Genomic DNA, 12,550 nt, shown 5'->3' with positions numbered 1-12,550 from the left:
GCCATTAAGCGTCTTGTTCGGTGAAAACCTTAACCCTCAAGACTTTTTTTTTTTTTTAATTTTTTTTTTAGTGGCAATCGCTACCGCTAGATGGGTTAGTGAGCTCGAGGCCCTTTCTGTTAAAGCACCTTTTTTACAGATATTTGCAGATCGCATTATTTTTGAAACCGATCCGGCTTTTCTTCCCAAGGTGGTCTCAATTCCATAGGGACCAGGAAATGGTGTTACCTACCCTTTTTGTTCAAACCCTGTGAAGGAACAGTAAATTTCCACAAGTTGGATGTCCGAAGATGTTTTCTGCAATACTTAGCCATCACGAGGGAGTTCAGAAAGTCAAATACCTTTTTTGTTTGGTTTACTGGTACAAATAAGAGTGTTTAAAGCATCCAGACGCTCAGTAGCCAGATGGCTTAGACTAGCCATTAGTGAGGCTCATAGGGTTTCCGGGAAGGAGGTTCCTATGGTTATTAAGGCGCATTCTACTAGAGCGATGACGGCCTCTCGGGTGGAAAGAGCTGGGGCTACCCTGGGGCAGATCTGTCGTCCAGCAACCTGGTCCAGTTATACAACTTTTTCCAAACACTACAGACTGGACCTACTATCCGCTAAGGACCAGGCCTTTGGGCGAAAGGTCCTGGAAGCGGTGGTCCCACCCTGAAAGTAAGTACTTATCCTCTCAGAAGTGCCTGTCCTGAAAGACAAGGGAAAATTAAAGTTACTTACTGGTAACGTCTTTTCCAGTAGTCTTTCAGGACAGCGAAGAAGGTCTGAATGTAAGACAATCAGAGGATGGAGGTTAGTATGATATATCTTTTGGCACTTTTCCATTGCGAGTACCGGCTCGGCTCCACTCGGCACTGCCTGGCCCTGCTCGGCTCAGTTTGCTTTTCCACTGCGTGGTATGAGTCGGCACCGTTCAGCACTGTATAGGCTCTACTCGGCTCTGATTGCTTTTCCACTAAAGTAGTAAGTGGGTGGGATTACGATTCTCTGACCAATCAGTGGCTAGTAGTGACAAACAATCAATGCTGCATGCAAAGGATTGTGGGATCTGGTATAGGTACGGCCCGCTTGGAACCCCAGCCGAGGTGGTACTGTTTAACCGAGCCGTACCATGTAGTGGAAAAAGGCCGCTGTATCAAACTGTACCGAACCATTCTAACCTGTACCATGCAGTGGAAAAGCGCCAAACCGATCCATTCCATGCAGTGGAAAAGCGCCGCTGTACCAAACCGTACCGAACCGTTCTAACCCGTACCATGCAGTGGAAAAGCGCCAATGTGTCTCCCCAGTGGCCGGAGGTACTCTTGAAGAACTGAGGCAGCCAGCTGGAGGGAGGCTTAAATTCTGTTGATTGGGGCGGTGTTTTCTAAGAGAGGAGGAGCCAGGTTCTCTCAGAAGTGCCTGTCTTGAAAGACTACTGGAAAAGACGTTAACGGTAAGTAACTTTTAATTTTTGCAATTAACAGGCTATAATTATCACATGACATCCTATTTGTGTACTGCCATTTTGGCATCCGGACGACCAGTGTATGTGTTGACTTGTGTGTTGTTTTGTTGGTTTTGTATGCACTTTACTTGTGGTGCTTGCTGTGGATCCGAGTGGTCCTGTGACACTGCAAATCACATGATTTTAGTAATAAATATTTTGTCTTGATTTTAAATTTTTCTATTTTTTCAGTAAACCCTTGTCACAAAAGTAACCCCTTTGCTCCCCAGGTGATCTATTACCTGGGGTTTTTTTTTTTTTTTTTTTGTATGTGCTTTTGTTTACAGTGACAACACCTGATTAGGTGTATAGTCTATGGGCATATACTATAGCTGATCATTTACGAGGACCCCTTGCTGTTTCGTTTTTAGGTTGGGGTAAATATGTTTCTTAATTGAAAATAAAGCACCCTTCTGAATCTCTGTTCACAGGGACCAGGTAACGTGTCTTTCTGTTTCACTGGATGGGAGTATGCTGGTATCAGGATCTCATGATGAAACAGTCTGTGTTTGGGACATACAAAGCAAGCAGTGTCTGCGTACAGTCAACCACAGAGGTATTCTCCGTTTGTGTTTTGCAATATAGTCCAACATCGCCCAATGCTTTAAAGGAGTAATAAACCCAAAACCAAAAATGTAATATGTTGCAACTTGCCCATTAATAGATGTGGTTCCTACATTAGTTTTCTTTTTTAGGCTTCTCCCATCTTTTCACTTGCTGATCTGGCCTGTAACACACCACCTGAATTAGAGAGCCTCCACTCTAGATAAAAGAGCACAGAGGGAACAGCAGTAATGTCAGTCTAGGGGGAGGGAAGTATTTAAATGTACTGGCAGATTTAACTGCTTTACCCCCCAGGCTAGTTCTGACATTTCTGTCATACATGTAAAAACCAGCATTTTCTTGCTAGAAAATTACTTAGACCCCCCCCCAAAACATTATATATTTTTTGAAAGCAGAGGCCCTGGAGAATAAAGTGGTGGTTGTGGCAATTTTTATGTGTTAAATGATATTTGTGCAGCCTTTTTGTTAAACACAGATTTTTAGAAATAGATGCACTTTAATTAATTTTTGTGCAATGAACCACAACATAATAAAGATGTTACAGTGAATAAATAGACACTGAACATGTCATACTTTAGAATTCTGTATGCCCATGACAGGGCACCAAACGACAATACCCAGTTTAACCGCTCTGATGTTCAGTGATACTTCATGAGTGGTGCGATCACTGTTTGCATGAGACTTATGTATGCGTTTGCACGTGAGCACGGGTGCGCTGTGGGAGGCAGCTATAAATGTAGGTGCAGGCATCAGGGCTGCTGATAGGGGGGGACCACCAGTCCTCCTGAAGTGGGCCTGGGCACACAGGGGGGCCCGAACAGCAGAGGGAATCAGTGCGGTCGGACAGAGGGGCAATTACAGGATGCCCTGTGTGGCTCTGCAGCAGCGGAAAACTGATTTCTCTCCCTTCCGCCGGCTTTCAGCTGCTGGAAGGAGAGACACAGACACAGGCTGGCTTCCCTGTCCTGTAAAAAAAATAACAAATTGTAAAAAAAAAAAAAAAAAAGTAAAACATTTAACCTTTTTATAATTAAAAAAAAAAAAATGTAAAAATTTTAAAGCACCCCATCCCTCCATGCTCACGCGCAGAAGTGAGCGCATACGTGTGTCGCGTCCGCATATGTAACCAGTGTTCAAACCACACGTGAGCTATCATTAGAGTGAGAGCAATCTTTCTAGCGCAAGACCACCTCTGTAACTGTAAATGAATTGTAAATGAATGTAAAAAATTTTAAAGCGTTGCATATGGTGATTTTTAGGTATCGTAGTTTTGGCGCCATTCAACGAGCGTGTGCAATTTTAAAGCATGACATGTTGGGTATCTATTTACTATCATTTTTCACATTCTACAAAATTTTGGGGTAACTAATGTTTTTTTTTTTTTTCCAAAAAAATGTAGTTTGAAAGACCGCTGCGTAAATACATTGTGACATAAAATATTGCAGTGACCGCATTTTATTCTCTGGGGGTCTCTGCTAAAATAGAGATCTATCTATCTATCTATCTATCTATCTATCTATCTATCTTATCTATCTCTCTCCATGAAAGTGAGTACACCCCTCACATTTTTGTAAATCTTTTATTATATCTTTTCATGTGACAACACTGAAGAAATAACACTTTGCTACAATGTAAAGTAGTGAGTGTACAGCTTGTATAACAGTGTAAATTTGCTGTCCCCTCAAAATAACTCAACACACAGCCATTAATGTCTAAACCGCTGGCAACAAAAGTGAGTACACCCCTAAGTAAAAAATGTAAAAATTGGCCCAAAAGTGTCAATATTTTGTGTGGCCACCATTATTAACCATGAATGGCTGTGTGTTGTTATTTTGAGGGCACATTTACACTGTTATGCAAGCTGTACACTCACTACTTTACATTGGAGCAAAGTCTCATTTCTTCAGTGTTGTCACATGAAAAGATATAATAAAATATTTGACAAAAATGTGAGGGGTGTACATAACGTGTGTGTGTGTGTGTGTGTGTGTGTGTGTGTGTGTGTGTGTGTGTGTGTGTGTAGATATATAGTAATGCGAGTAATTTTCTAGCAACAAATACAGATTTTTACTTGTAAACAAATGTCAGAAAAAGGTCTGGTCAGCAAGTGATAATTCAAAAGTTAAGCATTGTGAGCACCTGCCAGTGGCAAATGTTTGGTCTCATCCCTGCAAACTGATACAATCAGCAAGTGAGCTTGTTCTGTTGAAAGACAACATACATGTCAGATCAGTAGATGAAAATAGAAGAAAATGAATAAATTGGTAAGCTGCAATATGTTTGATTTTGGGTTTAATACGGCTTTAAAAATTTCCTCTAAATTGTTTTCAATTTCCCCAGGTCCAGTAACCAATGCCGTCATCATACCTGCACCTGGCAACATGCTTCGAGCAGACAGTAAGCCTAACTTTCCCCTGCCTCGATTCAGCAAACACTTTCAAGGAGCTGAGGGCTCTGATGGTCCAGAGAGTGATGGAATTATTCTGCGACTTGGGAAATATCAACATGTGAGTATTGTGTATTAACCAACTTTTTGTTCCGGCCAATAAAAGTCCAAGGTATTGTTAGTAAAGTTTTCCCGTTCTTCTTTTTCCTGTGGAGCGAATGTTAGATGAGTGTTTAGAAGCAACACATGCTTGGACTGAACACAGGTTTAAGAAAAAAGGGAAGGGGTCACAGGTGTAATGGGGGAAGGGCATGGCTTGCCGATATGCACTTTCCCCGATATATCCGAATCGGCCCCTGAGGTTACCGATTATTGCCGATATTTAGGGTAAGTGCATGTCCTGGGGTGATGCCTGCAGCTAGAGGCATCACCCCGGTACCGGTGTCCATAGCCGACGGTCGGGTGACTTCGACAACCGATGCAGCTGTGAAGCCCCCCCCCCCTCCCGCCGCCTTCCACGGCTCACCCGGGTCTCCCGTCTCACCGGGAGACCTGGGCATCCTTCCTCCACCGCCGCCAAAGAGAAGACCCGGTGTAGCATGAAGATGTGTCACCGTGAAAGCCAGTATCCCTGCCGCAAGTGCGCATGTGCCGGTCTCCATGTAAAAGAAAACGGAAGTGATGTCATGACATCACTTCCAGGTTGGCGCCGAATTAAAAAACTGACAGGATTCAAAACAGCCAAACTTGGCGTTTTTTGAATGCTTTTCAGTGCCGAGGAGGGGTTTGGGGTCTTTTAGACCCCCAGATCCCTCCACAAGGAGTACCTTTTTTTTTTTTTTTTTTTACATGTCCAAAAATATCGTCCGAAACCGATGACCAAAATATCGGTATTGACATTAAACGATATCGGTCGATCACCAGTGATTGTACATGATTGATGAAAGCCTGGGAAATAGTTGCTTTCTACTATGCATGCACTAAAATACACACACCCTTTGCATTTAGTAAATTCATGTGCATTGTTTGGTCCAGCAGACTCACAGGGTTTATTCGAAGCCTACTAAACACTTATAGTTTCACTCAACAGCTGCAGATGGCAGTCTTAAACAAAAATTGTCCCACTCACATCTCTGCCTTGCAGACACATGGGGGGGGGGGGGGGGGTCAAAGTAAACCTGCGGTCAAAGTAAAGCTAGTAGGATTATATCCCTAAATCATCATAAACTAGATAAAAATATAAGCTGTGAACATCCAATTCTCAGGTTGGGGGATTTCTTCCATAGATTGCCAGGTGCTATCATTTAAACATAACTAAAAAAAAAAATCAAGGTAGTTAAAACACACTTGACAGGGACTCCCTTTGTGGGATAAAGTTGTTTTTTGATTTTTTTTCATTTTGTATTAGGAATTTGGTTGTTTAACCACTTGACCTCCAAAAGATTTACCCCCCTTTTCTGACAATTTACCTCCCCTTCCTGACCAGGCCATTTTTTTGAGATATGGCACTGTTACTTAAACCACTTAGGCTCCGTTCATATCTAGGCGTTTTAGAGCGTTTTTTGGGAGTTTTTCTGCTCTAGGATCAGCTCTCAAAACGCCCAACAAGAGAAATCCTATTCATTTCAATGGCCCCTGTTCACATCTGAGCGTTTTGACGCTGTAAGCAAAACGCCCAACGCTCAAAAAAGTACATGCGCTTCTTTTTGGGCAGATTACAGGCGTTTTCCATTGGTATCTATTCAATCAAAAAACGCCTGCACAAAAAACACCTGTAAATCGCGGTTAAAATCATGGTAAAATCGCGGTAAAAAACGTGCGAAAACGCTACGCTCAGGTATGAATGTAGCCTTAAGGACCAGGCCTATTTCTGACACTTGTTTACAAGTTAAAATCAGTATTTCTCTTAAGTCCTCTGACAGTCGCCACCCATCCATTTGGCCTTCACTATTGGGTAATGATGCCCTCTGCAGGAGTAAGCTAGGCAGTTAAAAATGTTAATAAAAAAACTTTTCTATACTTACACACCTCTAGGGGGCTGACCCCAGCCATTATCCTCATCCAGTTACCATTGGTCCTCAGTTTTATCCTGCGTCAGGAGTAGGCTAGCTCTTCCTGGCCGGGACCTAGCATCTCGGTTTTCTTTTTTTTTTTTTTTTTTCTCAAATTACGGTATGTATTTTTCTTCTGGAAATAGATTTTTATTTCTCTCACTATCCCTAGTTAGTCAGGGCCTTTTCCTGGAGGACTACAAGTGACTGCAGAGCTGGGCCTCGCACTGGATAATATAGATCCTTTATGGAGTCCCAGCCTGCCAACGTGCGTCGCAGGTTACTGGGGCACCCAGGCCTCGCAACGACAGTGCCCCTCGGAATGGGGACGAGCCTGCAGGGCTGCGCCTTCGCCAAGGTAGTCTCTACTCCGGAACGCCCGCGTGTTGCTAGCATCCCTCCTTGGCTGACGGCACCCCCACTTAGGGTGGGAGGTCTCCCGTGTCAGAGCGTTGCCCGCTTTCCTGGACTGGTGAGTACTGATATCCTCTTGTCCCTGGGACTAGGACACTTAGGGCGGGTTTGTGGGCCCATTCTTAGGGGTTGGCAGGGCTGGTGATTTCTGTGGGATCCCCCTTTTGGCCGGCTTGGTGGTTTTTTTTTTTTTTTCCCTTCCTCCCTGGCCCTGCTGTGGGCGCTGTGCGGGTTACTTGTGGTACCTGGGGGATGTGGGGGGGGGCTCCATAGCTGTGAGGGGGTCTCCCTGGAGTGAAGGGCAAGCGGCCATCTTGCCGGTTACTTTTTACATTGAGTTTCATTAGGCACCATTTTTTTTTTTTTTTGTGACTCATGGGCAAGGCCTCTAGGGGCGTGAGGTCACTTCCTCCTTCTCTTCCATTTTCTCACTGAGCAGCATGTGACAGTTACTGACACTGTGGAGGGATTTTTACTAATGCCAAGGGCATTTTTCCGCCAAAACTGTTTTTTCTTGTGGATTTTGCATTCTCTGAAGGGGCTCTTTCAAATAGTGCAGGCTGCGGTGGGGTTCCGAGTGAACCGCCGATTTAAAGGGCCAGCGTCCCATAAATTTTATATTGGCATTTCTGGACTACCAGGCTTTCAATTACCCCGCAGGCCTGGTGGGGACTTCGGGTTTTCCTGAAGCCTCTTTCATGGCCTCATTATCTGTTGCTCTTGCGTTTTTTTTTTTTTTGCGTCCACAGTGGGTCTGCTGCTGTCGGAACGCTCCTCCAAAACCAACGGCCTATGCCCTTCCAGTCCTCTGACTTAGAGCCTGAATTTGGTTGCCACGGACGACGTCCCCCCGGAGGGGTCCCTGCCCTCAGCTTCTGAGGGGATGGAGGAGGAATCTTCCTCCTCGGTGGCGCGGGAACATGCTGCGATGGTGGCCCTCATTAGCGCCATTTAGGAGACTCAAAATCTTGACGATGAGCATCTCAGTCAAGTAAGCGGGCTGCTTTCGGGTTCTGAAGGGCCCAGGAATAAGGTCAGGTTTTTTCCTGCCCTGAGGAGTTTCACACAATTGTGAACGACCAGTGGCGTTGCATTAAACATATGCTGGTAGTGCCTAAGCGTTTTCACCACCTCTATCCCTTTTTGGAGGCTGGGGCTAAACGTTGGACGGTGTCCCCTGAGGGGGACCACACTGTCTCTAGGCTGAATATATCCACCTTAATGCCGGTGGAAAACTCCCCTGTGTTCACGGATCCAGCTGATAGGCGCGTGGAGGCGCTTTCCCATCACTTTCACTGGGGGTTGGCTCCCTGATAAAACTTGTTTTTGCCTCGGTGATGGCCTCTCGGACTCTCACTGCCGTGTTCCAAGGTGCTTTGGAGCACCTGGGTGGCGGAGTCGGCCTCTCCGACTGCCCTTGACATGGTGGATCAGATTACTCAGACTAGGATGTACCTGTGACGCGGCCTTGGACGAGGCTCTGTTAGTCCCTCGGTTGTCTGCGGTCAGGGTCGCGATCCGCCGCATTATTTGGCTACAAAACTGGTCGGCTGACCATGCTTCCAAAAAGACGGGGTTTGATGTTCCTTATGTGGGGAGTCGTCTTTTTGGGGACACTCTGGATGAGTCAATTAAGGGGCTTACGGGGGGTAAGAGTACTCTGTTGCCCCAGGTCACTAAGGGTAAGTCCTCCCGCGCTAGGAGGGGCCTTCCTTCAAAGCTCAGCGTGGGTCTATTTGTGCCTTCGGGGCGCAGGACAAGGGAAAATCATTAAAGCCCTCCGGTGGTCACAAGAAGCTGTGGTCTGGTAAGCCAAAGGCCAGTCGGTCTGGCTCGGCGGCCCAGTCCACCTCTTCCTGAAGGGACGCCCTCACCCGTCTTAGGGGTGGGGGGACGTCTGCGTTGCTTTCAGGAACCCTGGTTGTCCAGCATTCGGGACAGGTGGGTTCACAAGCTGATTCGTTCAGGGCACAAGATCGAGTTTCGATCTCACCCCGCAGACAGGTTCTTCCCGTCAAATCTCCAGCTGACTCTCGATCGTCTCAGATCTCATGGGGGTGGTGCAAGATCTGCTCGCCCAAGTTGTCATTGTGCCGGTGCCTTCACGGGCTAGGTTTTGCGGTTTTTATTCCAACCTGTTCACAGTGCCCAAAAAGAGGGCAAAGTGCGTCCGATCTGAACTTGAAGTCTCTGAACCGCTTTGTGCGGGTGCAGAAGTTCCCGTTTGCTCAATTTCACACAAGGACTCTGCATGCGGAGATCTTGGCCAGGTGGGACAGAACGCCTCAGTCTTTGGACAGGAGGATTTCTCTGAGCCACCGAGTTCGGTCGGATCTTTTGTGGTGGCTCTGGTTGCCACCCTGACACAGGGCCAGTCCTTCCAGCCTCTGCTGTAGACGGTGCTCACCACGGATGCTAACCTGTCAGGCTGGGGAGGTGTTCTGGGCAGGCTTTGTTCCCAGGGGATGTGGTCGGCGGAGGAGGCCTCCTTGCCGATTAAACGTCTTGGAGCTCTGAGCAATCAAGCTCTGTCTGTTCCGTTGGTCATCTTGACTTCAGGGGTGTTCGGGTACAGACGGACTACACCAAGGCTGTGGCTTATATCATTCACCAAGAGTGCCCGGGCGGCCAAGGAAGTGGCTGGGATCCTGTCTTGGGCCGAATCGCACATTCCTACGATTTCGGCGGTTCGCATTCCGGGTGTAGAGCACTGGCAGGCGGACTTTCTGAGTCGCCAGACCTTGGACCAGGGAGAATGGTCCTTGCATCTGGATGTGTTTCGCCTCCTGTGTGCCCAGTGGGGGACTCCTGACGTGGATCTGTTCGCGTCCCCTCTCAACAAAGTGGGAAGGTATGTGGCCAGAACCCGCGAACCTCTGGCGGATGCCACGGATGCGTTTGTGGTGCCTTAGCACCGGTATCGGCTGAGGTATGCCTTCCCTCCGATTCAACTGTTGTCCAGGTTCCTCTGCAGGTTGGCATCAGAACAGGTACAGGTCATTCTGGTGGCCCCAGGCTGGCCGCGTCGGTCCTGGTACACGGACATCGTTAAGATGGTCGTCGAGCCTCCCTGGCGGCTTCCGCTGAGACTATTTTCTGTCTCAAGGGCCGGTCTTCCATCCTGCTTTACGGTCTCTGGCTTTAAAGGCGTGGCTGTTAAAAGCCAGGTCTTGAGTGATAGGGGGTCTTCCGCATGCGGTCATCCCTACCTTGTTGAAGGCTACTTCTAGAAAGATTTGTCATCGCACCTGGAAAGCGTATATTGCCTGGTGCAAATCGCATGGTTTCCATCCTCGCTCCTTCTCGGTGGCGGAGGTTTTGGTTCGTGATCGACTGATATAGTTTTTTTAATACCGAGATACCGATATTTTGTTCATCGGATATCGTTATCGGCTGATATTTTCGGACATGTAAAAAATTATTTTTTTTTTTCTGAAGGTACTCATTGTGGAGGGATCTGGGGGGTCTAAAAGACCCTAAACCCCTCCTCGGCACCGAAAATCAAACAAAACGCCAAGTTTGGCTGTTTTAAATGCTGTCAGTTTTTTAATTCGGCGCCGAGTACCTGGAAGTGATGTCATGACATCACTTCCGGGTTTTTTACATGGAGACCTGGTCTTCACTTCTGCGGTGGTGGAGGTAGGATGCTTGGGTCTCCCTGTGAGACAGTAGACCCGTGCGAGCTGCGGAAGGCGACGGGAGGGGGGGGGGACGTCCCCTTCCGCTCCTTGTAATGACAGCCGAGCGGCTTCTCAGCCGCATCGGTTGTCATTACAAGTCAGCCAACCATCGGCTATGGACACCAGTACCGGGGTGATGCCTCTAGCTGCAGGTATCACCACGGTACAAGCACTTTCCCTAAAATATGGCAATATCGGTAACCTCCAGGGCCGATTCCGATATATCGGGGAAAGTGCATATCGGCCCCCGATATCGGTGTTGCCGATAATTGGTTGATACCTAGTATATATGTAAATATGATCTGGTGCACAGGTGCCACCCTGTAGCAGTAAAGCTGCTATGGGGTGGACCTGAAGAGGGTAATAAAGCTTTGATAATTGTATAGGGCATACTCTGGTGCTTGTCTTACTATTCTACCTCTCTTTATTGGATAAGAACTTTATTACTTCCTGCAGACCTGTTGTTTTCAATCTCTAACTGAAAAGTTAAATGAGGGAATCTTACAAAACATTGGATTCACATGTACCCTAGAATAATATATCTACCCTTGGATAAGCACACTTGAGATGAGATTTAGGCAAAATTATTTGACTGTTTTTTTTGTTTTTTTTTAATACAAGGTGTCAGATTTTGGGCTGCTTTGTGTTATTAAAGTTGCACAAAAAAAGTAAACTCTCTGCTGAAAACATTGGCCCCTTAAATTGTACTCCCTAAGGCTTCCCTCTTTCATGTTCATTAGAAGCCTAAAATACCATTTATGTTAAATTGTGGGTTTTATAAAGAAAATCCTTCAGTGCCCTTTCTTCTCATTGTAGGGATTAGAAGGCACTTACCAGCAGAGGGCAGATCATCTTCACCAACTCCTCGGTGAAAGTGAAGGCAAGGTGAGGTGTTTTAGTAAGATCATAAAATTTGGCAATTATTGTGCATTAGTGACTTGTCTCTATTTTGGCTTTATCATTTCTCTCCTCTCACCTCCAGAATCTTTCAGGTCTTGTTGAGCAGTTTCGGGCGCGAACAGCAGAACTGGACGAGGAACTGAGTATGGTGCGAAAGATGAACAAAGATCTCTTTGACTTTTCAACTAGCATTATCGCCAAACCATGAAGCTTAGTGCAAAACCTACCCTAAAATGTGTATTTTTATTTTTTTTGAGTAAACCATTAGTTCGTATCAAAATAGATGTCATGCAGCTTTAGACTAGCTGTACGAAGTGGTTCTGTGATCAGAGGTGCGAGTTCATCGGTTTCAAATTAGATAATGGGACCAAAGACAATTTGCCAAGATTGTTTTGGTTACTGGTCCACGAAATTTGTTCATATAGCAGGATCTTTAACTTGTTTATTTGTCACAAGTATCCTCATGAGTTTAGCAGCGACAATATAAATGTCTCAGTTGATAGGCCCCTTTCACACGAGCGATCCGGTCAGATCCGCCTGTCAGTTTTTTAGGCAGATCTGATCGGATCCCCCATGCATCCCTATGGGGCAGCGGATGTCAGCGGAGACATGTCCGCTGCCATCCGCATCTGATCCTGTCCGTGAAATCCTGACGGATGGAAACCCTATTTCTCAAGTCGTCTTCCAGGACAGCCCATGAGACCTAGGGCTCCTCGGCTGTCCTGGAAGACTACTAGAAAAGGAGTTACCGGTAAGTCTAACTCCGCTTTTTCCATCCGTTCAGGGGATCGGATCAGATGAGAGCAGACAGGCGGTCCGCTCTCATCCGATTCCCCCATAGAGATGCATGGGGCTCTGACACCTCCCTCTCCGCACACAGAGCGGAGACGGAGCTGTCACCTGCCTGCTCAGCAGGGATCTGTGTTTAGGATCCCCTGCTGAGCAGCACGGATCTGCCTACGGAGGCGGACCGTGTGAAAGAGCCCTTGGTGTCCATTTCATAAAAAAAAAAAAAACGCAATATACAGAAACTAAGAGCAACCAATGAGGACTGGCACACCAATTC

The 12,550-nt window shown here is 46.5% G+C and overlaps 1 protein-coding gene across 1 annotated transcript in view; it reads left to right on the top strand.

Annotated features, from left to right (window-relative positions):
- WDR18 (WD repeat domain 18) overlaps positions 1 to 11,732 on the top strand; it is a 39,888-nt gene extending 28,156 nt beyond the window's left edge. The window contains exons 7-10 of the mRNA XM_082262239.1: positions 1,921 to 2,045; positions 4,394 to 4,560; positions 11,401 to 11,469; positions 11,567 to 11,732. Of these exons, the coding sequence (XP_082118365.1) occupies positions 1,921 to 2,045; positions 4,394 to 4,560; positions 11,401 to 11,469; positions 11,567 to 11,692 (487 nt within the window). The 3' untranslated portion in view covers positions 11,693 to 11,732. The remainder of the gene's footprint in view (positions 1 to 1,920; positions 2,046 to 4,393; positions 4,561 to 11,400; positions 11,470 to 11,566) is intronic.
- Positions 11,733 to 12,550: the final 818 nt, after the last annotated feature.

The sequence above is a fragment of the Pelophylax lessonae genome, assembly GCF_965119305.1.
Source record: "Pelophylax lessonae genome assembly, chromosome: 6".
Taxonomy (NCBI): Eukaryota; Metazoa; Chordata; class Amphibia; order Anura; family Ranidae; genus Pelophylax; species Pelophylax lessonae.
Note: the sequence above shows the minus strand (reverse complement) of the source record. Positions and strands in the feature narration are given on the sequence as shown.